The sequence below is a fragment of the Marmota flaviventris genome, chromosome 19, assembly GCF_047511675.1.
Source record: "Marmota flaviventris isolate mMarFla1 chromosome 19, mMarFla1.hap1, whole genome shotgun sequence".
Classification (NCBI taxonomy): Eukaryota; Metazoa; Chordata; class Mammalia; order Rodentia; family Sciuridae; genus Marmota; species Marmota flaviventris.
In genome coordinates, this window is record NC_092516.1 from 9,180,096 (window position 1) to 9,205,387 (window position 25,292).

At 49.5% G+C, this 25,292-nt stretch overlaps 1 protein-coding gene across 2 annotated transcripts in view; it reads left to right on the plus strand.

Moving 5' to 3' along the window:
* Positions 1 to 25,292, plus strand: part of Snx29 (sorting nexin 29) — a 385,059-nt gene that overhangs the window by 161,346 nt on the left and 198,421 nt on the right. For both annotated transcript variants that reach the window (XM_027940802.3, XM_027940803.2), the window contains one exon: positions 3,065 to 3,147. In XM_027940802.3, coding sequence (XP_027796603.2) covers positions 3,065 to 3,147 — 83 coding nt within the window. The remainder of the gene's footprint in view (positions 1 to 3,064; positions 3,148 to 25,292) is intronic.

The following is a 25,292-nucleotide window of genomic DNA, read 5'->3' on the forward strand; positions in this document are numbered from 1 at the left end:
AGCCCTTTTGTCTGAGCTGAGGGGGCCGAGACCTCCTTAGTGTGCCACAGTGCCTGGGTCTTCCATCTCGTTTGTTTTATGCAGGGGCACAGCCTGATGCTGTAGTCATTAAAGTCTGTGTTCTATCTTAAGAGACATACTATGAGCTGGATGCGGTGGTGCACAGCTGTAATCCCAGAGGCTTGGAGGGCTTAGGCAGGAGGATCATGAGTTCAAAGCCAGCTTCAGCAATGGTGAAGCACTAAGCAACTCAGTGAGACCCTATCTCTAAATAAAATACAAAATAGGGCTGGGGATGTGGCTCAGTGGTCAAGTGCCGGTATCCACCCCCTCCAAAAAAAAGAACTATGGCAAAAGATTATTACGAGCATCAGTTACAGCAGTGGGACTGATCATGTTACACACACACATTGCATACATTGTGCTGGTGTGGATTTCCTGGGTGTGATATTGCCCTTGAGTAAGATATAACTGTTGGGGGAAAACAGGGCTGGGGTGTACGGGAGTTGATGGCATTATCTTTGCAATTTCCTGTGAACCTATAATTACTTCAAAATAAAAATTAAAAACCAAAAGGGGTTGGTCCTTTCTAAGCATCAGGACTCCCTGGAGTGGCTGGCACTGTGGCTGGGAGTTTGGGTGTCATTCAGGAAGGACTTCTTTAGTCCCAGAGGCCCATGAGTGTTAGTTTCTCACAAAGGCAAACGAGTTCAGTGGTAGAGTTGTCTGGGGTGGATTTCCAGCTCCTAGAGGTGTCGTCCAGTGGTGGGATGCACTCCCCACAGCTTCTCATTGTTTTAAATTTATATTAAAATTCTTGCCATTGTATTAGGTGTGATTTTTTTTTTTTTTTTTTTTTAGACATTGTCTTAACACACTATTAAAAGATTGATTCAAATAGGAATAAAGCAACCACCTGAAACATTTTAGTGCTGACCACAGAGTTGAAGATAAACAAGGAAGCCAAGGTTTGGCCGTTGATCTGTTGGTAGCCCATGAGATGAGACCTGGCAACCGAGTGTCAACATACCACACCTTTGGTTGGTTTGGGTGGATCCTACCTGTTTTGGAAAATGTTTTTCAAGCCAGGCATGGTGGTGCACACTTGTGATCTCGGCAACTCAGAGGATCATGATCTTGAGGCCAGTCTCTGCAACTTTGACCCTATCTTAAAAAATAAAGTCTGGGGTGTAGCTCAGTGGTAGAGTACCTCTGAGTTCTGCCAAAACAAAGTTCTTCCATAAATGGTGGTTAAGTTTAAGACATGTGGGAAAAAAACGTGTATAAATTTTCTTTTTCTACTCTTAAGATGATTTGTGACTTGAGTTTATACGTGGCAATTAGGAGCCAGTCGTGATGGGTGGTAAAGTTCTGGTTAAAGGATTCCAAGGGAACACATTGTACCCTCATGTACACTGGGGAACTTTCCCTCCCACAAACCTTTGCACAACTTGTTTTAAATATTTGCTATTCATATCACAGGTGGAGAGAGTGTAATTACCCATAGAAACATCCATGACAGACTGCCTAGGGGGAGGGGGACGATGGAGTGACTTCTTTGTGACTTACTTTCTCTAAGCTTTTAAGATGAATATAGAATTCTAAGTATACGATAGTTTCTGCATTTGATCCTGATGCTCTGTCTTCCAAAACTCAGTGCAGAGAAGCATAACACCCAGAAGGTGCTGTCTTTGTAGACTGAGTTATAGCCAGGTGCATTGAGAACGGGCACACAGAACCAGCCAATTCAGAGTTTTCCAGCTGAGGAAACATGGTGGAGTTGGTGGCTCACTCTGGTAAAAAGTTATATGAAACGACTCAGTTGCAGAACAACTTACAGTATGATCCTGCTGTGGAAGTCAGGTCTAGGAGTGTGTGGAGTGTTAGTGATCATCTGGGCATTGAGGAGGGCACACGCCCATGCCAGGCTACTGAGGGTGAAGGGTAAGTGGAGCAGAAGACATGCCATGGTTTTCAGCTCACTTTTACTCTCCATAAATCTGATTTTTTTTTTGTACTGAGCCTTTTTATTTTTATAACCAGGGAAGAAACCCAGTCTTGAGTTCTTTTCATTGTGAGGAAAGAAAAAGTCTTATGGCATGTTTAAAGGACTCAAGCTCATGTCCTGGGGTGGAGCGGGGACAGAAACAATATGGAGGGGGCACTTCTCTGTTGAGAGACCAAGTCTGCATTCCTAAGGAGAAGCTCCTGTGGGCCTTGGGGACAGAGACCTGAGTTTGGATCTTGGCAGCCTGTCTTACTGGTCACTCTTAGCAATATGATCTTGAGCAGAGACTGTCCAACTCTTTTCCTGTCAAGTGGGAAGAATCCATGGGGTCACAGTGCATTCTTCCACTGAAGGAAGAACAGATGGTTGAACGTGCGTGTGTGTGACTTGGTGAGATGACATCCTTCAAGTCTACACTCTGTGGTGCAGCTTGCTCCCCTGATCCTCACATCCCATCCTCAGCCAGTGTACCTGGGGAGGTGAATCAGGTGGGGTCTTGGGGTAGCATGGGATCCACGTTCCATAGTGTGATGTTGCGTAGAGATGTGAGTGGACTTGGTTAGTTGCTTCTCTCCTTGGTGCCTCAGTTTTCTCTTCTGTGAAATGGCGAGGATCCAGTCAGATGTGTACAGACACTTGACCTGGGGCCTGGCAGGTGGTGTTAGTGCATGGAGCAGTTAGTGACTATATTAAGCATGTCCCTGGGACAAATGCACGGTGCTTGGTACATGCTGCTGTTGAAGGGGAGAATATCACAGAGGGCTTGACACTGAACAGGCCCTGGGCAGACGGGAGGCACGGCGAGTGTCAGTGTCCCGAGTTGGCGGCATTGTGGCCGGTGCTTGCCTCCATTCCAGAAGGAAGGTTCTTGAAGGCATTCCACAAATATGTGCTTGGTAACAGCCCTTTCCAGCGATGATCTCTGGAATGAGAATGTTAATATTTGTAAGATGTAAAGTGTGTGTTTTTCTGTACACAGACACCCCCCCTCCCCTGCTTTGGGTCTAAATTGCCAATTTTTAAATTTATTTTTTTTTAACATTCTTGTACCTGCAGAGAAAACGAGGTGCTCAAAGTCCAGCTGAAGAAATATGTAGGAGCTGTCCAGATGCTGAAAAGAGAAGGCCCTACAGCTGAAGGTGAGGGAGACAGCCCAGGCGGGGAGGCCGAGCCGTCCCATGAACCCCTCTGACTGGTGTGTAGGCGTTGGACCTTTGAGTGCATACTCAGATGAATTAGAGAAAAGGTGCTGGTGAGGGTTCCAGAGAGTCACTCACGTGGAGGAACCCGCTGTGTGTTGTTGCTAAGTGCAAACTACTGTCGTGAGACTTGCTGCTGTTACTGGGCATCGCACCAGTCTGTGCACTTGAAGGTTTGTGTCTTGGTCTTAAGGCGCTTGCATGGTGGTGCATCCCGTGGCATGATTGCTACATGGGTTGTCTTCTACCTAACAGAAGTCTGGACGTAGTCAGTCTAGTCTGAGGTGGAAGTGAGTGTATGGTGGCCATCAGGGACTTAAGCTGCTCTTGTTCTGTTGTCCTCATTGCATGCCCCCCCCCCCCTTTTATTTTGAGTGTTTTGACACTAAGCTATATCTTTACCCCTTTAAAGAAGAAAAGAATTTTTTTTTTTTTTAAAATTTTGAGACAGAGTCTTGCTAAGTTGATCAGCTGGCCTGGAACTTGTGATCCTCCTGCCTCAGCCTCTCCTCCTGAGTGGCTGGGATTATAGGTGGCACTATCTCACCCAGCCCCTGGCATGCCCTTGTATTTTCACGATGGCTTCATGCTTCCTTTATGACAGCTGGCGTTCCAGCCATTGCATCTGACTTTCTGACTGGTAGAAGCAGGAGGTTAGACTAGCACGGAATGCATTGCACAGTTGAACTCTACAGGATTTAAAGCTTTAAAAATAATAAGCTTCCTTTGAGAAAATTCCTTCTTCTTTCATTACTTGTACTTAAAGCCCTTTGGCTGCTCCTAATTGCAAAGAATTCTGGGAAATGTGGTTGCTTAATTGGTACATGAGGGAGGAGGGACCATTGGTATTGGATAGGTGGTTTGGGAGGGTGAGGCTGGCAGAAGTCATGTGGGAGGAGTGGGCATTGCTCAAGTCTTCCCAGGCCACCCCTTGCACATCGTTCCTGGGAAGTGTCATCAAAGCTACTATGTCATGGTCTCCAGAAGACCCAGGCCCTGGTTCTAGGCCTGGCTGTGTGTCCTGGGGGCCTCTGTAAGGGTGAATGTTTGCTCAACCTGATTTTACCCCAGCGGGATGTTTTCTTCTCAAGTCATTGCAGGAGCGGTTGGCTGGGAAGATTATCAATTCGAGATTTTTGTTCACTTCCTTTTCACTGCTTGGTAGGAAACAAAGACCCCAAAACCACACTGGAGCATCTGAGTGCATCACTCCTGCCTTGTGTGCTTAGCCCCACGGCTGGTTTTCAGAGCCTGGCATTGCAATTCTTGTGTGTGTGTCCGTTGGCCCCTTTGGTCTTCAGCCCCTCTCCTTCCTGGAGCCTGCAGGTGCTTGTTGTGATAAAGGCCGCTCCGGTCTTGAAAACCCCTCTGTTTGAAGTTTCTAGTTACAGCTCTCCTGAGGCAGCTGGTCACTTGGCTTGAGTGGGGTGACGATGGCTGGATGGCTGCCTAAATGGCTTTCTCTTGGACTGGGTGGAGCCTTAGACACCCTCCAAGGAGAGGAAGCTGGCCTTCAGGGCTGGGCTGTTCAGAGGCTGTGTTCTTGCTCTCGCTCTTGGCACTTCAGTCATAGTCCCCTCCTCTCTGTGGTATGCCCTCACACTCTGTCTGCACCTTCCTGCCACCTGGCGTGTCCACCCTGGTCACCAGTCGGCTCTCCCCGCCCCACATGTGCCTCTCTGCTTTCCCCTTGTTGGCCAGTCCCAGGGCTATGGTACTGCTGCCTATTTTATACTTGGAAGTTCTGATTTCTTCCTTTCATTATCAACATAGTTGAGAGACATTGACTAACTGTCAGTCCACGGGAGAAGGGTCTGGCTTGGTTTTCATGCCTTTGTTTACCCAGCTTCTGGGACAGTGCCTGGCTCCTTGTGGTGCTTAGGAGGTATTTGGTGAATGACTGGGTGAATGCACGAATGACTTTATTGAGCACCTTATAGTTGAACAGCTCATATGGATGAAGCCCAAACGCCAGGTCTGTGCCTGGAATAGGTAACCTTTCTGTAAGGTCCCATTTTAGGCATGTGAGTGGACTTGGCCAGATGCTTCTCTCCTTGATGCCTCAGTTGTGAGGACCCATGAAGTGAGGCCAGACTGGGTGAAAGTCCCCACCACGCTCTGTGTGCACATGTTGGTTACTGTGATTGTCATCGAGTGCTTTTCCCAAGGCACACTGGGGGGGGAGTGGTGGGTGCCCGGATGTGGAGGTAAATAGTGCACCGTGTCAGCCCATCTTGAGCTCAGACTGGTGCCTGGGTGGGCAGGGTGGCCTTGGCTGGGGAGAGGGTGTTCCTGGCCTTTCCCCGCGGGAGGCCAATCCAGTGATGGGGACAGGTGGGCATGAGGACATCAGCTGTGGCATGTGCGGGGTGGCACAGTGTTTGGGGGACATTCTCAGCACGTGCTGTACCTGGATGCCTTCTCAGGTGCCCATTACCTTTCTGTTTCTCACCGATTGTTTCTGAATACTCTCACCCTTTTAGGGACCCAGTCTTTCTAGACCGTCCTCCTCCCTCTAGGAGCAGTCAGTTAGGCCAGGCGCTGCTGTGCCTTGAATTATTCCTGCCTTCATTTGCATTGGGTTTGTCTCATCCTAAGACCACCAGCGGATTGCAGGGGCTGCCCTGCGCAGTTGCGAGGCCTCGCTGTGGCCGGGCTGTCTTGGCAGAGGCTATGAGTGCGCACACCTGCAGGCCAAAGGGCCTCCAAACCCAGTGCCACCTCTTTGGGCTTGTTTCTCAGCAAGAAAAGCAGCCTGAGTTTCGTGTGTGTGTGTGTGTGTGTGTGTGTGTGTGTGTGTGTGTGTTTAAAGTAGTCATTATAGAGACTGAAAAAGAGGGAAGTGAGAAAGGAGAAAGCAAGAATGAGAGGCTCTTGAGCTTCGTGTTCTGGTGCATGCCCTTCCAGTTTGGCTGGCTGTGCCCTGTGCCCTTACCAGTGCTCTGGGGAGAACAGCCCCTGTCTGGAGGGCTTGGAGCCTTTGGGTTGAGAAGAAAGCCGAGGACACAAGCACCAATGACACATAACTGACATAACTTTCAGTATAGAAAGCAGGTCATGGTGCGTTATGAGGTAAACAACATCAGGTCCCTGCTGGCAGCCTGTTATACCTGTGCCCAGGGTGATGGCATGCAGGCTGTCTGCTGCGTCTTGCTTCCTTCACCTCTCCCCCGAGGGAACCAGAACAGTTTGCGTTCTGCAGTCCACCGTGGCGCAGAGCTTCAGACTGGGGGTTTTGGCACAGAAAGTTCTGTGCTGACTTTGCTATCAGTTGACCTAGCAGGTTGCCCTGTCCCCTGCCTCTGGCCTTCCATTGTGGATCAGCACTCTGAGTCCTCAAGTGCACTAACCGTGGCTTCTGAAGTCACCTCTGACCCTGTCGTGTAGCCACACCACCTGTGAGGGATGCCGGGAGGACTCATATCTTCCCAGCTGGCTTGTAGCCATCCACGTTGGTGTCCTGCTGAGGAGAGAGTGGCCGCTACGAGATCCTGTCCGCTTCTGCCACACTCGTGAATTAGCAGCCACTCTGCTGTGGCTGAGCCACAAGGGAGGAGGTCCAGCGTGGCTTGTGATGCAGTAATGGGTCAGTTTTGACAGGGAATGTGGAAGATGGTCTCCACCCAGTTCTTTGAAGCCTACGGGGTTCAGGGAACAGAATGTCGCTGGCAGCCCTCACCTGTTGGGGTGGAACAGGGGTCTTCCTTCTCCTTATGTCGAAGCAGTGGGCTGGCCAGTTGCTTTCTGTCCTCTGTCCATTTTCCTGGGAGTTGAGGGTGCCCCTAAGGCATGAGGATTGGATTTTCTATGGGAATGTGCTCTATTTGGCCGATGTCAAGGGAATGTTTAGAGTAGAATTTAGACCCAGGCCCACATCTTGGCCTAATGCTTAGTTGTCATGTCATTTGAAACTTGCATAAACTGTCCTTACCCCTCACCCCATGGTCACTGACTGGTTCAATTCATGGGGCATTCCAGGCTTGCACGCTTAAATTTTAGGCCACTCCTCTCTATCGATTGCCTTCTCACTGGGAAAGAGAATGAAAGTTATTTTCTTGGTTTCTCATGACTTGCTATCATTTCTACCTTTTGGGAAACTTTCTAGCTGGAAGTTCTCACATGACAGTTGGCATCCAATTAATTATGAATTATGGAAGGGCTTGTTAGTTACAATAAAAATATTGGCTGGATATATTACAGAAAATAGATTTTAGTGAAAGCAATCACTAGAAACCTATTTCATACAGTTGTTAAATAATTAAATATTTTATCCGAATTTTAAAAAAAAGTGTGTACTCTAACAAGTCCAGCAACGTGGAGCTAGGTGACACTAATGACCCTCCTCAGGGCTGGCCCTGTGGGTGACTGGAGTTGACTGATGGATGTCACCACGCAGACCTACACTCTGCAGTTGTGTGCCTGTTCTACTTGTCCCCAAGTGGAGTTATAGTTGGACAGGGCTGGCACACTGGTCCGTGACCGTGCCACCTTTCTGTGGGCGAAGCTCTTCCAGAGCCCAGCCACGTCCGCTCATCACGTTGCCTCTGTCTACCTTGAGCTGAGGCGGAGGACTTAAAAGGTCAGCAAGGACCACGTGGCCTGGAGCCCAGATGTGCCACCTGGCTCTTTGAGGAGGAGCTTGCAGGCCTTGCTTCCTTGGGCAACAGTGGGTCACCTCACTGTGGTGAGTGTCCGTTTGGTCAGTAGCTACAGCCCTAGGTCATTCTTTTTAACACTGTATATTGGAGACATCGTGTGCTTATGCTGGAACTTTTAAAGTCGTCTTGATGGGTGGTGCTCAGGTTGGGGTTTGTACTACAGACTATAATGCAGCGAGCTCCTCCCCACACATCCTCCTGTCCTGGATTGATTTTGGAGGATACAGGGAAGTGCAGTCACAAAGCCCAAGTGTGTGGGCAGCATCTGCCTGTTGCCCTTTAGTTTGAAACCAGTGTGTCATGTTACCAGATGTCATCTCTGATCTCACTTTTTTTTTTTTTTTTAAATCCAATATGCTTTGTGACAGTGGTTTTCAGTCCTCAGTAAGACACACTTTTAAGCACACATTGGAACATGTGTAATTGAGACGGACCTTCCTGGGACCATGTGCAAACCATTCTCGTGTTTTATTCCCTCCTCTAGTCTGTTAACATCAGCTGCGACTCCCTGATGACATTGACCACCCCACTAAGGTGGTGTGGCCTGTAGTTTGAAGACTTAGTTTGTGGAAAGGGGCAATATTCTGTGAGGGACACAGCGGGACACAGCAGTTTCCTTTGCAAATCAGGTTATCCTTTGGTTTTCATACTTCTCTGAGAAAAGCAGATTTGGGGGCTTTGTTACCGCCATGCAGCATGGACACACCCGTTGGCCAAGCTGCTTCAGAAGTCACCGTCCCCTTCTGGGATTAGCCGGGCACTCGTCAGTGGATCCTGACCACGCTTCCTTTACACCACCACCTGCCCAGCCTAGACTCCCAGAGGGTTGCCTACTGAGTGCTCTGCTTGGCTGGCTTTGACCCAGACCAGCCATTAGAGCAGCGACTCTGCTATTATCAAGGTCTGCTGAGCCTGAAGTCTTATTTTAGTAATAACTTTCCCCAGTAGAAACCCGTTGAAGGAAGCAGGACACGTATTCCGTCTCAGAACCGAGAAGCCTTGGGTGCAGGTGTGGCTAGATCAGTTTACCAGGAAGATTTATCACTCTGCGTTGTTTCTGTCTCTGGTGTGGTCCATCTCATTTTCAGGCAGGTTTTCTTTCCTAGAGGGAAAGTAATGAGTATACTGCACAGATGCCCCGGGAGTCTAGGGGTCTGCGTGGGATCCAGGGTGGCAGGAGGAGGTGAGAGGAGCTGGAGAGACGGGCAGGGTCAGGACGAGGAGCCTCCCTGGACTGGCTAAAAGGCTTGGCTTTTATCCTGAGTCTTGGGGTACCTGGGGAAAGGGCAACAGAGGGCAGTGCTGTGAGCTGATGGGCTGTTGCTTCCCCTCTCGGGCTGACCTGCCCACGTGTTGCTTGGTTTCTGTGCACGTCGGAAACTGAACCCTGCCTTTACAGGGACGGTGACTTTTAGGCACCTAAAATATTTTCCTTTTCCTTTTTTTGTGGGGGGGTGGGGGGATTTCTGACATTGTTTGAATTTAGTGATTCATATTACGAATTATTCATGAAAATGATCTTTTAAGTTTCTTATAATAGCTGAAATTATCCTTCATTAGATACTGACAGTTCCTGTGATGGGTGTAATTATAAAAAAAATATTCTTAGGCTAGCTATATTCTGCAGCGTTAAAATTACGCAAATGAGCAAGAGATAAGAATAGCAGCCGAGTGGGATGGTCAGAGTCCAGGGGAGGAGGGGCGGCAGAATTTCTAAAAATGAATAAATATGTGCTGTACACATTCAGTACGTCCATATTACAGTCTGCCTTGATGCTCAGCCCTCTTCACTGGCAAGGGAGCAAATCAATTCCAGCGCCCCGGATTGTTTGTAGCACTTGCCCGTATATGAATCATAGGATGGAGAAGTGCTTTTTTTCCTTCCTTGGTCCCACTCAGCGCTGTCTGCGAGGCGCGCTGTAGTAATCTCTGATAGCGGGAAGGATGGCGAGCTTGTTGCTCAGACAGGGATGAGCCGGGGGAGAGATCGGGAAGGGGTTGGGGGCATTGGGACCTCATCTCATTAAAGCTAAAGAATGACCCAGGAGGGGATTCCTGTCTTAGGGGGCCCGCTCTGCGTCTAGGACCTTGGACACCTCCCTGGGAGCATCCTCGGTGTTGGCTGTGACACCATGGTGCCCGTCCCACCCCTTATAGGCCTGACTGCCCTTCTCCTCTGTCCATTGGTGTCCCCCCTATTCACCTCTTGCCTGTGTGGAGCCAGGCTTCCTTGGGGGCTGTTGGGAGCCCCCAGGAGAGGTGGGTTGGTTCCTGTAGGGTACCACCACTGGCCCTGTGGTCTCGGGCCCACCCTCCCGCAGGGCCCCAGGAAGCCTGGCCCTACTCTAGGCTCTGGATGCCCACCATGCTGCCCCCTTTCTGGCCCACATTGATGTGTCCCCTGGTGCTGCACAGCTGGCCCTTCATGTGGGGAGTGGCTCAGTGTCCTCTTGGCCTGTGTCTGTGGGCCCCCTGGTGTTTGGTTTTCTTCTACAGTGAGCACAAACCACGATGTGCTCCCAAGTGATTGGAAGTAGGAGTTCGCCTCCTGGTACCAGAGGTGGGCAGACCTTTTTGATAAAGGCCCACATGGTCAGGGTTTTGCTTGGACTGACTCCTTCTCCTCTCACTGTTTCCCCCTCTCCTCTTCATCCTCCTCTTCCTTCTCCTTCCCCCATTCCTAAAATGTAAAAAGTGTCCGAAAATAGAGCACAGGCTGGCTTTTGCCCACGAGGTTTGCCAATCAGCGTTGTGCACACCTGTTGCTGTTAAGCTTCCTCTTTTAAAACAAATGCCCGTCCTTGTTCTCGTGGGTCTGATTTTTGGTACAGATCTTATTCCCTCAATTATGACATCTGTAGTAATCTCTGATAGTGGGAAGGATGGCGAGCTTGTTGCTCAGACAGGGCTGAGTGGGGAGAGAGATTGGGAGGAGCGTGGGAGGCTCAGGGGTCAGGGCATCGGGACCTCATCTCATTAAAGCTAAAGAATGACCCTCTTCCATGTTGTGTGTTTGCAGTTTCCCTCACCCCATTCTTTGCTGTTCCTGGTTGGCTCCCATCATGCTGCTCACCTGGGAACTGTTGGAGAGGCAGAGCTGGGCTGGTGCGTCACCCAGCTTTCTGCTACTGTGACAGAATACCTGAGAAAATCGACTCATATGGAGGAAGGGGTGTTTTGGCTCAGTTTCAGAGGTTTCAGTCCATGGTGCTTGACCCTGTGGTCTTTGAGCCTGTGATGAAATGGAATGTCACAACAGGGAGCCAGGTCACGGTCAGGAGAGCCGGGTCCAGATATCCCCTCAAGGGCACTCTCTCATCACTGGCCTTCCTTCCACTAGGCCCCAAAGGCTTTAGTGCCATCAGCTGGGGACCAGGCTTAAACATACAAGCCTTGGGGGACATTCACAGTTCAACCACAGCAGGGGTTGGGACAAAGTTTCCTTGATTCTTCCTTTTCCTGCAGTCTACATGATGGGATGGAGGTGATCTCAGCTGTGTGCCTGGGGGAGGGAGTGTTGATTTGGGACTCCCCTCCTGGCCTTCCTGTGCTGGCAGGAGGGACAGGGCCCACTGCTACATTGCTGGGTGAAGCTTTGTGGTTTGTGGGTGCTGACTGCTCACTGATGCTTAGCAGGCTTTTGGGGGTCACTCTGAAGGTATTTTTCTTTTCATTTTATAAGTAAAAATCCTGAGACTCAAATTGGGTTCTGCAACGGGCAAGTGGTAGAAGTGCAGATTGGGTTCAGGTCTTGGGATTCCAAATCTGGAACTGGCGGTCGCCTCCTTTCAGTACTAGCAACTGGGGAAGGCCTTTCCTCAGTGTGAGCTGTGGTTAAGGACAGGATTTCATGTGAGGGCGAACCCCAGCTCTGTCCCTTAGCAGCTGTTTGACACTAGACCTCAGCTTGTTCATGTGTAAAATTGAGGTAATGGTAGGGCCACTTCTATGGATAATGACTATAAAGTAAAACACATAGGAAAATTCTCATTAAACATGAACTATTATAGCTGTTTCTTTTAAAATACATTTTCAACTGTGATAACCTACATGTAACATGAAATTGACCATCCTGGCCGTTGGAAGTTTGCGGTTGGGTAGAGGAGGGGCGTTCTCAGGGCTGTGCACCTGTCAGCATGGGCCACCTGCAGAGCCCCTTCTCATCTTGCAACTCTGGAACTCTCAACCCACTAAACTACAGCTCCCCATTCTGCTCCCTCCAGCCTCTTTCTTTAATAAACCAGGTGAGGGCAGCGGGCCTCTGACTGAATTGCCCTTAGTGGGGCCTCCTCCACTTCCCTCCTCCCCCTCCTCCTCCCTCCTCCCCCTCCCTGCTTCATTGCTTTCTGGCTCACATTTTCAGGTGGCTCGCCATGGGCTGGGCCCCATGTAGGCTGCTGGGTGCCTGTGGGGGACCCAGCACTGCCTCAGGTCTCGGCCTCGCAGGGAGCAGTCCTGACATGGCAGAATGTATTCTCCCAGGTGTCCTGAGCAGAGCCCGGGTGTGACCAGAGCACCATGGAGGGAGAGCGCCTGACCCAGGGACGAGAGAGTGTGACAGCTGTGGGAGGGTTGAAGGTGGGTGGGAGTTTCCCACATCAGAAGGGAGGGGAGATGGCCGGAGTTTCCTGAAGGGTTCTGAAGAGCTCGCATGTGGTAGTCGCTGTCCATGTGACATGGGAGGCTGGGGCAGGAGGATCACAAGTTTGAAGCCAGCCTTAGCAATTATGAGGCCCTAGGCAACTTCACAAGACCCTGTCTCAGAAAATGAAAACGGCAAGAGATGTAGCCCAGTGGTAAATCACTCCTGGGTTTAATCCCCAGTACCAAAACAAACACACAAGCCCCCCAAACCCCCTTCATGTGTACGAGCAGGGGGATTGTTGAATTTTTCTCTCTAGTTAAGATTTTTTTCTATTGCTGTTGTTGGTTTGCTTTGACAGAAAATAGGCTCAGAAACAGATAATCTACCATGACAAGTGTCCGGCTCTGAGTTCTTGGGATGTGTCTGTAGTTCTCTAGAATGTACCTAAGGTGCAGCGGGCAGCCCTTGAGGAGCAGGATGCATTACCATTGCTGGGGACTCGGATCAGTGGCTGTCTACGGGCCAGTTCAGTAGGAAGCTGAGGTACTCTGAAGCAGGAAGGCCCTGACCTTCCCAGATGTCCCGGCAAGGGCAGCAGAGCATACAGACACGAGCAATAGCTGGTCTGGGGATCTGGACCCCCACTTATTTCAATCAATGTTCTTTCCTAGGGCTGGGTGTGGCTCAGTATCAGAGCACTAGCCTGGCATGCACAAGGCCCTGGGTTTGATCCCCAGCACTACAAAGGGAGGAAAAGAAAAATTGTTTCTGGTATCCTTCATTCTAACTGACAAAGCCTTTGGTGGTGTTCAGAGATAGTGTGCACATGCTACCTTTAAAAGGCATCTGTATGCCTTGACTATTACAAAGTCCACAGTGGCATCTGGATCAGTTGCAAGGTAGAGCCTGAGGGGCAAGTTCAAGGTCTTTCCTGAATTGTTGGAAGATTTAAGGAGCTGATATAGGGATTTGACCAAATCCCAGCAAAGCCCAAACAAATCTTTGATTTCTGAATTTGGCAGGCCTTCCTCATCTGTTAAATGCATTGAAGTTCCTACAGCCAGCCATAGTTTGCTTTACCACCCTCATTGCAGTTGGCTTTACAGTAGAGATACACTGGAGTTAATGAAAAGGCCCTCCTGCCTCTTAGCTAAGCCGTGTTAGACAGATGGAGCTCTGGTTTTACCCTGGGAAACCAGCCAGCACCCAGCCCTTGTCCTCCGACATTCTAGCAAAGGCAAGTTTATCCTAAGTATCAAGTGCCTTGCATACCAATGATTTCGCTGCCATCCTAATAATTAATTCTAGGGATGATGAGTCTTTTGCTCTTACATTATCTAAGCAACAGCCTTGTTCAACATTCTGGAGACCTGGAAAGTGCTGCATGTGTTCAGTGTTAATGTGCAACCACTTGGAAAGGTGCAGAAGACAGGGAATTCATATTGTCTAGGAGTTTGGGATGCTGTAACCAGCAGAGGCCCAAAAGAGAGGTGTGTGTTGGCAGAAAGCATGAATCATGTCCTGCGGTAGGAGAGTGTGCTCATGATTTTTTAATGGCCCTCTGAAACTGAATGTGCACTAAGACAAACTCTTTAAAAATTAAAGATTTTGTAATTCTGGGAGTTTAAAAGGAGAAGAGAGAGAGGGAGACTGTATGACTGATAGGAGGCAGCCCTAGGGGCTGACTGGGTTTGCATTGAGCCACAGGCTCTGTTTATTTTAGAACAGGGGCTTTGGCTTCCAGGGAAGTGGAATGGCATGGATGGAGCCTCAGGTTTGGTGACATCTCTCTAATGGCCAATCTCGTGGCTACTGGATCTGCATGCAGGTGGCAGAGTCTGGTGAACATCCTTGATTCAGACCCGATTTTGGCCGTCTTTGAGAGGGAAGTCTGAATTACAATGATGCTTGGGTTCGCTGGGATTGTGAACCAAGATTGTGGGGGTCCAGGCCCAGCGGGCAGCCCCCAGTGGCTTTTGTATGAGCCAGCATTGCTGAGACAACTCTGCATATTCAGGGGGCATACAGTGGGTGGGTGCTGTCCTCTGGGTATCTGGCAGCAGCTGGTCTTTTTCCTCCTTGAATTGCCTCATCATCCCACAGAGCCTGGGGTTCAGAGGGCAGCCCTGTTTTGCTCACTCTACTGCGCACATTTTTTGCCTTTGTGTTTTCTTCATGCTAGTTTTGAATCTCTGGCTCCATCCAAATGATCTTCATCACAGTACCGATGAGTGCAGTCCTGTGGGAGGTGGGCAATCCACACTTGGGGTGTGTTCATGTTCTGGGCCGATAATTTGGATGGTCAGCTACCTGGTCATTTTTTAAAGGGTCTTTTTCTTATAGCAATTGAGGGCTGAAAGTCACACACATGAAAATGACCAACTCTATTTAGTCAGCAAGTTGTTGAATGTCCTGTTAGGTCCTGGGAGCTGGTGCAAATCTTAGGCAAATCTATGGCGAAAAAGAGTGCGTTCTCTCCATCCTCCCTGTTTGAAGTGAGGTCTCTGGACCAACAGTGCTGGCCTCTGTGCCTGGGGCCTTGTAAAACTCAGAATCTGTCCTTCATCAAGATCTGCTGAACTGCATGGGAAGTGTGAGGCACTGCAGGACTCTGGGTTTCTGCCACCACAGAGCTCACAGATGAGTAGAGAGACTGGAAATGAGTCAAACAACAAATAAAACTAACCCTGATGTACGTCGCATGCTGTGGAAAACATGACTGGGATGCCAAAAGGGAACCGTGGGGCTGCTTCAGTGCAAGGCCCAGGAAGGCCTCTCTGAGCAGCTGCTAAGCCCGGGCTCAGCCCCGGGGAGTGCGGAGAAGCTGGCCCTGGGAGGCCAACTGGAGTGGGAGAGCGAGAGATGGCCGGCATCTGGAATCTGGCTCCCTCAGGTGCTCCACAGGTGGGGAGCTAACACCGAATCCTGGACTTTAAGGTGAATGGAGTCCCCGAGGCTGGGACTTCACCCTGGCCACACCACCTCAGGCAGAGGGGACATATTTATTTGTGAACTATACATCTGACAAAATTAATGTCCAGAACATAGAAGGAGCTCTAGATAGTCAATAGCAACGCCCCCCCACAAGCAAAATCAAAAAGCTGATTGAAAAATGGGTAGTACACTTATATAGATATTTCTCAAAAGAGGACTTCAGATAAATACAGGTGTAAGATAATGTTAGAAATCACTAATCAAGAATGGCTGTTATCAAAAATACCTAAGAAAACAAGTGCTGGCGAGAATGTGGAAGAAAGGGAGCCTTGGCCCACTCGTGGTGGGAACGTGAGTCAGCGTCGCCCTTATCAGAAATGGGGAGGTTCCTCGGAAAACTAAAATAGAGGCCCCACTCCTGCATGTGGATCCAAAGGAAATGAAATCATGAGGTCGAAGAGGCGTCTGCACCCTGTGCTCACTGCAGCGCTGTTCACAGCAGCCATGATGTGGAACAGCTTGGTGAGGGAGTAAAGATGTAGCGGGGACACGTAACCAGTGTCATCCAGCCACAGGAAGAATGGGGACGACCTTGTGGAGCTGAAGGCTGTTAAGTGAGATAGCCAGATGCAGAGACCTGAAGTGCATGACCCGGCTCACGCGGAATCCAAAGTGGATCTCATCCAAGTTGAGAGTAGAGCACAGCTGCCAGGGGCTGGGAGGGGAGCTGGGGGAGGGGCAGAGAGTTGGCGAATGGGCACTAAGTCAGATAGGAGCAGGAAGTCCCATGAGGTCGGCATGGTAGGGTGACAGATAACAACGCACTGCACATTTCAGAAAGCTCAATGGAGTTTGAAAGTTCTTGCCCCAAAGAGATGCCGAGTGTTTGAGAAGATGGAAGTGATTTAAACGTTTACACTGCGGACCAGGGACCCCATTACATTAATCTGTACAGGTTTGATGTTTTTGTGTATCAGTTGAAAAAATTTGAACTAAAAATAAAATGAGACAGAAGAATGAATTTAGTTTTTCTTGTAATAAGTCATTTGAAGGTTTAACTGGCTGATGAGGAAACTGAGGTGGAGGTTGGCTGAATAGTGTGGGAAGATCATTCAGGTGGGTCCCAGCGGTTCCCTCCCACCCTATGCCGGCCACTAGAGGGAGCTGCGGAGGCGGCTTCCTCCCCAAGCTCTCCCCTCTGCACAGTGGAACCCACTGTGGGGTGTGCCTGGCCTTCCCTGCCCACCATCACCAGGCTTTTCAGTCCTCAAGTGACCCACATAACCTGAGTTGCAGCAAGTGCCAGATGTTCCGTCTGTATGACAGGCCAGGTTGTGAGCCAGCAGCCTGTAGCTGGTCTCTTTACTATGGTCTTATGGAAAGTCTTGCTGGGGTGTCCTGTGTGTGCGGACGTCCCCACACTTCTTATTATGTGGAGGGTTTGGTCCCACTAGCAGAGTTGCCAGGTGAAGTGTCAAGGTTTTTCTGACTCCTGCTGTCGATTTCCGTATTGCTCCTGAGAGGACTGCATGCATTTCAGTGTCACCAGCAAGCTGACCCTGGTGGCCATTCCAGCCAGTGTTAATGGATGATACCCTTTTAACTGCACTAGGCAGAACATGAGCCATTTGTATTTCCTATGGTGATGTGACTTTTTCTCTGTTTATGCATTGCATTTCGTTTTGGTGAATTATTGGCTCATTCTCTTGGCATGTGGGGCTTGAGGGCTTTTCCCTATGGGTTATTTGGGATTGTGACATTAATCAGGGTGTGGGCCCTTTTTTAAATGCATTCCTAGTTTTGGTATGTGGGAAGAGTCACCAGTTCTCTTCTGATGCCTCTGTGGAGGTGCCCACAGAGGTCTGAGTCAGGCCTCCTGACAGTCTGCGTGTTCAGGATAAAGCCTCCTTCATGCTGCTCTCTGAAGGGCTAGCAATCCCCGAGGGAGCAACTTTATGAAGATGAGGTCACATGCTGTTGAGTCACGCAAACCAAGTGTGGATTTCACGGTTGTTGGTGGATTCAGAATCGTACGTCCACTCCCCATCTTAGAACAGGGTCTCCTGCCTAAACAGACACCGTACTGGTTGGTTGTTGCTGTCTGTCCACCCTCCTCCAGCCCTTGGCAGCCTCCATTCTGCTCGCTGTCCCTGTGGATGATAGTTCCTGTTACTGGAATCATATGATGTGACTTTTTGAGGTTGGTTTCTTTGACTTAGCATGTTTTCAAGGTTTGTCCATCAGTAGACAGATCCTTAGATTTTAGCACATGTCAGAATGCCATTTTTATACCTAAATAACACTCTACTGTGGGGATACAGCATGTTTTGTTGACCCTTCTATCTGCTGGTAGGTATTTGGGTTGTTTCCACCTTTTGTGTATTGTAAATAACATGGTTATGAAGTTTACGAGCGGAGTGGCAGTGATTTTTGTATCTTTTGGGTAAGTGCTTAGGAGGGGAATTGCTGGGTCAAGTGGTAGCTGTTTAATTTTTGGAAGAGCCATCAGAATATTTTCAGAAGTGACTGCCCTGTGCCAATAGTGAGTGAGGGTTCCTGCTGATGTTGCACATGCTGGTCAGCGTTTTTTATCATTGGCCCTGTTGTGTTAGGCACCCTGGCGGACAGCACAGTGGCACCACTGTGGATGGGGTCACATGTCCTGGTGGCTGATGATGTGCAGCCGCTCTTCCAGGTTCATTGGCCATTTGTCTGAGAGAACTGTCTTTCCAGATCCTTTGCCCATTGTTTTAGTTTGTCTTTTTTATTGTTGAGTTGCAGGAGTTCTCTGCCTATTATGTACACTAGATCTTCACTGGATGTGATTGACACGTTTTCTCCCTTCCCACGGGGTGTCCTTTTACTTTCTTGATGATATCCTTGAAGCACCCGTGTTTTTTTTTTTCTTTTTTTTTTTTTCGTGTTCTTAATTTTGAAGTTCAACTCGTCAGTTTTTTCTATTTTTTTTTTTAACACATTGATGGACCTCTATTTTATTCATTTATTTATATGTGATGCTGGGGCTGGGGATGTGGCTCAAGCGGTAGCACGCTCGCCTGGCATGCGTGTGGCCTGGGTTTGATCCTCAGCACCGCATACAAACAAAGATGTTTTGTCCGCCAAAAAATTAAAAAAAAAAATTTATATGTGGTGCTGAGGATGGAACCCAGTGCCTCGCACATGCAAGGCAAATGCTCTACCACTGAGTCACAACCCCAGCCTCCAACTCATCTGTTTTTGTTATCACTGCTTATACTTTTGGTGAAGTATCTATTTTTTTTAAACTAGTAAACTAGTGTTTCCACCATTTATGCATCAAAACATCTTAATATTTAGAGAGTAAATACCCCTTGGCTTCAACCCAAAGCTTTGGGGGTCTTCTAGGTGGGGAGTCTGTTCATTCCTCTGCACTGAACTGTTCACACCCAGGACTAAACTACTCAGTCTGTCTCCCTGCAGAGCATCATAGTAGGTGCTCAGAAGATGCCTGCTGTATGAGCTGTGGGATGAGGGTCCTGCCTGTCCCCAGTTGCCACCTGGCAGGTGGTACACATTTCTCTGTCTCCTGCTGTGCTCTTTTCCCCCTTCCTTCCCCGTCTCCCTCTGTGTCTTGGGGGTGTGTGTGTGTGTGTGTCTTTTTCCTCCTATTCCTCCTTTCCTTCCCTGTCTCCTCTTCTCTTTGGCTTGACGTATTTATTTCTCTTGGAACCTCTCTGTCTGCTCTTTCATTTTTCTTTCAACCTTTTCTTCTGCACTGTTGACCTCTGGATGAATCTTGCTTGTTGGAAGTCCACTTGCTCTCTTCCTTTCCTTTATCTCTGGTCATCTCTGCTGTTGAAGTTGAGGGGAGACAGACCTAAGCTGTCGGGTTCCTCTATGGTGATCTGCTCCAGAGTTGGCAGGAGTCACAAGCCCGGCTGTGACCGAGCGTCCTGCGGTGCTCATGTTTCTGCTTGCTGTGCACAAGCCTGTCCCTGAGGCCGCCTGTGCTTCATTTGAAATTTGGTTAGGAGGCCACAGCAGTCTGATTCCACACTTGCAGGTATGGTTTTGGCTGGTGGCACGCTGGAGTCTGTCAGGAGCTGTGTTAGGGGCCGGCCTTCTTCCTGCCCTTTCTGCGCTCCTTTTGTGTTCTCCTGTGTAACACTGGGGTATCTTCAGGGCTCTGGCTTTCCAATTCAGCGGCAAGGCTCAAAATAACAGGAAAGAGAAGGAAAGGCCTCTGGGGAAAAAGGATTTGCATTCCCCACTTCTTTTACTGAAAGGAAAATTAATCAGGGTTTTGAACAGAAAACTTAAATACAATAAAAGGTGGATGAGGTGGATGAAAAAAGGTTGTAGATTTGATCGGTGTGTGTATATGTGGGTGCGTATGGAGTATAAATTCAGACCTAGAATCCCAGTTCTTTTTGGCAGTGTGTAGAAGCCTTGGGGAACTGAACAGTAACAGGTGAGGATTCAGAAATAAATAACAATTTAGGGTTATTGGAAAAGTACAATTTTCTGTTTCCGAGGACTTGTTTCTGCCTGCAGGGGAGGGAATATATATGATTTTAAACTTCTCTTTCTCTCTTCCCCTTTTAATATATGCTGCCTCTGGTTGTGCAGATGACCCAGAAATGCTTTTCATATTTATTTCCCTTACTGTGGTTTTGATTTTGTGTTCTCCACATCAATTTGACATAAATCTCATGAAATAAAAGTCCATCAGCTGTGTTCCGCAGTTAACACATCTGGTTGGTTGAACCAAAAGACTGGATTAGAGAGAGGAAGGCGGCCATCAGTGTCAGAACACTGATGCAGAGAGCTGGGTGGGCCTGGGGCGGTGGGAGAAGCTGGCACCGTGGCCTCCAGCTTCATCCGTGGTGTGGCAGGTGCCAGCCTTTCCTTCTCCTCAGGCTGGCAGGATTTATGTGGGTGCACACACTGTTGATCCGTGTGCCTCATGGCAGAGCCTTGGCTGGCCTTCTTTTGCCTGTAATGTAGCTGTGAATGTGGACGCACCGAATCTTCCAGATCCTACTTTGAGTTCTTTTGAGAACGTGGACCTTTTTTATTTTAAATGAGCTGTCAGAATCTTCAGCATTTGATCTGTGAGGGGAAGAAAGCAGGGGGTAGAAAGCTTAGAGCTCACCCCACTTTCTTGCCCCTGTCTGTCATTCCGTGGCAGCCTTCAGATGGAGTTTTAGTTAGCTCTGTCATGGTGACCAATAAGAGCTGACAAGAACTTGGAGGAGGAGAAGTTTGTTTTAGCTCACGGTTTCAGAGGTTTAGTCTCTGGTTGGCCAACTCTGTAGCTCTGGGCCCAGAGTAAGACAGAACATCATGGTGGCAGGGTGTAGCCGAGGGAAGCGGCCTGGGACATGGCAACCAAGAAGCAGAAAGAGAGCTCTGCTTACCAGGGACAAAAAATATATCTCTAGGGTTCTTTTTTATTTTTATTTTTTTGAGAGAGAGAGAGAGAATTTTTTTTAATACTTATTTTTTTTTTTTTTTAGTTTTCGGTGGACACAACATCTTTATTTATTTATTTTTATTTTTATGTGGTGCTGAGGATCGAACCCAGCCCCCCGCACATGCCAGGCAAGCGTGCTACCGCTTGAGCCACATCCCCAGCCTTTTCTAGAATTCTTTTAAGCACAGTTTGCAAACTGCAGTAAATATGTCAATGATAGTAAAAATTGGGTCTACAATTTTGGAATTGTGCTTAGATATCAAGTAACAAAGATTTGGGCGCTGGGAAGCAAAAGAGAGGAAGGGTCAGAGCCCCAGCAGCCCATTCCAGGGAACATTGCCAGCGACCTAACTTCCTCCTGCTAGGCCCTACCTCCTGAAGGTTCCACTCCCTCTCAGGGGTGCCACAGGCTGGCAGCCAGGCCTTCAGCATATGGGCCTTGGGGGACGTTCAAGATCTACCCAGTAGCGAGCACACTGGTGAAGGAAGGGCCCAGGCCACCTGACTGTCAGGATCGTGCTGATCAACGGGGCTGTGTTCAGAGAGATTCATTGTTGGATGATGTTGTGATTGTGCAGCATTATGTCCTTACAAACCAAGGTGGCTTTGACGTCATTAGGCACATAACCTTCTGGGACTACCTCACATGTGCCCATCGTTGACTAAAACATTGCGTGTATGTGACGGGATTCTGAATTTTGTTGACAATTTATTTCAGTTCCTTCTGACATAAGAGATGTTGACTTTTTCTAGTTTTCTTTTTTGTATAAATTCTCTTAAGCACTATATTTTTAAAGGTGTTTAAAGAAATATCTGTCTTTCCCTTTTCTATTTTGACCAAACAAAACCCATTGTCGTCTAGCTGGTGTCGGTGCTCTTGGAAGGGTAGCCTTGGAAGAGGTTTTCTGAAGCTTCGTCCTGCGGGAGCGGCATCTGTTTCTTTGCTGGAACTGCAGTTGTGCTGGCGGCTCGGGTTGATGGTGCTGTTGGGAAGGGCAGAGGCTGAGGGGCAGCGGAGGAGTGCTGTGTTGGGACTTAGCTGCTGTTTGACCTTGGGCTACGAGCTTCCTGAGCTTTGGTTTTCTCAGCTGAGAAGAAGGGGTGTTAACGATGATTAACCAGCAGGGCTTTGGTACAGGTAAGTCCACCAAAGGTGATGCAGTGCCTAATGTGTAGCAAGCACTCCACTCACATTTTCCTTTCTGGTAATGCCTTCCTGTGAAGCCCAGGTGATGACCTAGAAGGTGTCTGCTTCCGTGGATCTTGTCGCCCTTTCCTTGGAGCTGGACTTTGGGTTGGTCTGTACTCATGTGCGTGTTTCAGAGGTGGTCGTGTTCCTGAGGTCTCCCAGAGTGCCATGCGGGCACAGGTGTTGAACAGGACTATGTATGGTCTGGGGACGCAGCAGCACCTCAGGGCAGACAGCTCACAGCTCTCTGCTCAGCTCTGGGGAGTCACACTGGGGACTAGTCTCTAGGTTAAAATCAGTGCAAAACTTGAAACTTGATCATTAATAGTTGGGTCCCTGAGTCAAAGGCCGATGGTCTTTGTGTGACCAGCATTGAAGAGTCATCTCTGCCCAGCGACCAGCACTGGCTTCATTAAAGAAGGTTTGATTCATGAGTAAAACGCTAGGGAGTCTTAAATTAAAGAGACAAGACTCTAATTACATCCAGCTCCAGGATGGCTCCTCCAAGCTCCAGCCTCCAGCCACCTAATGCGGTAGGGAGGTTTACTGAAGAGGCTAGCAAGAGAGAGAGAACATGCTGGGGAGTGGACTTTTATTGGGGAACAAAAATTCAGGGGAAAATTCCATCCAGTGAAGGTTAAGGGGGGCAGCATCCCAAGGTCTTTGGGGCAGTGGCCAGACACGCCTCTGCGCGGACAAGCCCTTGGACCTGGGGAAGGGTGGGGAAAGCTCTGACACAGCTATGTCTAAGCGCCTCTCGCCCAGCCAGGGAGGTAACTCAAAGCACGTGTGAGGATGGCCTCCCACACAATCTGTGGTATTCTGAGAAAAACAGTCCCAAGGCCACAACAGCCAGTCAAAGGCCCTTTTGGGACTGGGGTGTGGCTGGGGACAGCTGCTCTGAGTAACAGGTCTGAGGGAGAGGGAGGTGTTGGCCTTCCCTTAACGGTGTCTCCTTGTCTTATATGTTCAGAGGACCGGGGGAAGCGGAGGCAGGGCATCCAGAGACTGGGAGGGCTCCCGTCGAGGGGGAGTGGGGCAGCCCCAGAGCATGCAGGACTCGTGAGTTCCTGGAAAGTTTGATCTTCTCAGGAAAACAGAGAAGTTCTGAAGAATCATGAACAGGAGTGTTGGGTGCGGACCTGTGTTTTGAGGGGCTCGCCTTCCCTTCACCATGAGAACTGGGGTGGGGCCGCCTGGCTGCTCCAGCTTCTTCAAGATAGGGGTGGTGGTGGTGCTTGAGGTGGAACAGATGGGAGTTGTAGGAGGGAGGGGGGAGGGAGGCTCGACTCGGCCGGGACCCGGCCTCTTGTGTCGGTAGATAGAAGGCTTCCTTGTCACGCTACAGTGCGGAGTGGTCGCCTTTCCCACGTGGCCTCTGGCCTGCATAGTCCATTTCCCTCTGCTTTTCCCAGAAAATGATTCTATGGGTAGAGATAAGTGTCTTGCAATTTCGAGGGCTCAATAAACAAGTGACTGGAATGAGCAGTGGCTTGTGGAGAGACGGGGGCCGGGTGTGGCGGATGTAGGCCCCGTGTGTCTCCCTGGGAGCTTCTTGGCCCAGCACTCATGTACTCGGCCGTCAACAGGGCCGCTGCACAGGGCACCGCCTGACCGGGCATCACGATCCTGCCTGGTTTATTTTCAGCCTCAATGAATTGTGTAAAAAGTGCCCTTCCAAGCAGCTTCTGGATTGGGCTTGTTTTCCTTTAGATCAGGCCCTTACATGGGGAGTGGGTACAACTGCAGTGACTCTTGACACCAGCTGTTGCACCAGTCCCCCTGCAGCTTCATGAGACCACATGAAATGGGACCCTTACCCCTAGAGGAAGGTAGGTGGTCCCCACATGAGGTCTCCCAGCATGGGATGCCCTGCGAGCAAGGATGAGACCCACCCTGTGCCCTTCTCTGCTGCAGCCCGTTCCACAATCCAGCCGTCGCTGTCATGTGCTCGCTAGTGCAGCAAGCAGCCCTTGCTGGTCTTGCTGCTGCCAGTCTTCACTGAAAACGGGAGCGGGCCCTGTCAGAGTATGGCCCTCCCACCTCTGGGCTTCCCTTTGTCCTTGGGACACAGCCACATCCTGTGCAGGGCCCTCAAACCCCAGGTCCGGCCCTGGCCTGCTTTTCCTGTTTCCCATCGCTGCCTGAAACCTCCACTGCTGGCTCTTCATCATTCCTCATTCTCAGCCCTTGGTCTTGCTGCCCACGTTTCCTGGAGTCCTCCCCCTGACCTGTGCCTGGCTTTCTTCCTCCTGCATAAATACTACTGTATCAAGAAGTCTTCCTGTTGGAATGGCCCCTGGCACTGCTGTTTTTCTGTGTATTTTCTCTTGGCATTGCTTGACCTCACGTGCCTGTGTGTGTTGGCATGTCCAGCTCTCCCGTTGGAACCTAAGCTCCTCCAGGGAGGACCCTTGTATGTGTTAATCTGTTCCAACCTGGGCATGCAGAACAGTGACTAGTATACAGTGTGCTACAGGAAGGTTTGTTGAATAAGTAAGAACCCAGGAAGTGCCATGCTGGGGCCTACATTGTTAAAGTAGGGACATGTTTCCATTAACTAGTTTTTCTTAACTAATCACCCTAAAAATTACATGAGTGTGTTTGGTCATGATTTGATGAGTTGGGAATTGAGGCGGGGAGGCATGGCAGGTATGGCTCATCTCTCCACGATGCCTGAAGTGCAAATGTTGGGGGCCATCTGGGTCAACTCAACTGGCTTCAAGCAGGTTGCTCTTTTAGACATTCAGTGGCAACACAAACCCTGACTATGTTGACAAGAGCCAGTTCCTCACTCTGGTCCCCAGCCTGCTCTTCTGCTGCTCTCCTCAGCAGTTATCACCAGTTACCTCCACAGAGGCTGGAGAGAGAGGAGGCCTGGAGTCGGAAACGGCAACTGGGGAAGCGTTCCAGGAGGTTGGCTGCAAAGGGAGCAGGCTGGCAGCAGGCCGAGTGGCGCTGTCAGTATTCCCTGGACTCGGCCGTCGCTGGAGTAGACGCTGCAGCCAGGGTCTGTGCTCTCCCCTGAGCGCTGCATGGTCATCACCCTTGCCTCCCTGCCTGCCCCTTGGCCCCTCCAAGATGACAGCTGAACCACAGCACTTGCTCCCCGACCTTCCATCCTCCCTCTGTCGCCCGCGCTTTGTTCCCTTCGTCTTGTTGAGGTAATAAATGGCTGGGAGCTTAGTGTCTTAAAATAGTGCTGCGTCATTGTCTTTTAGGTTGGCAGGTTGGAGGTCTCACTGGCCCAAGCCGAGGTACGAG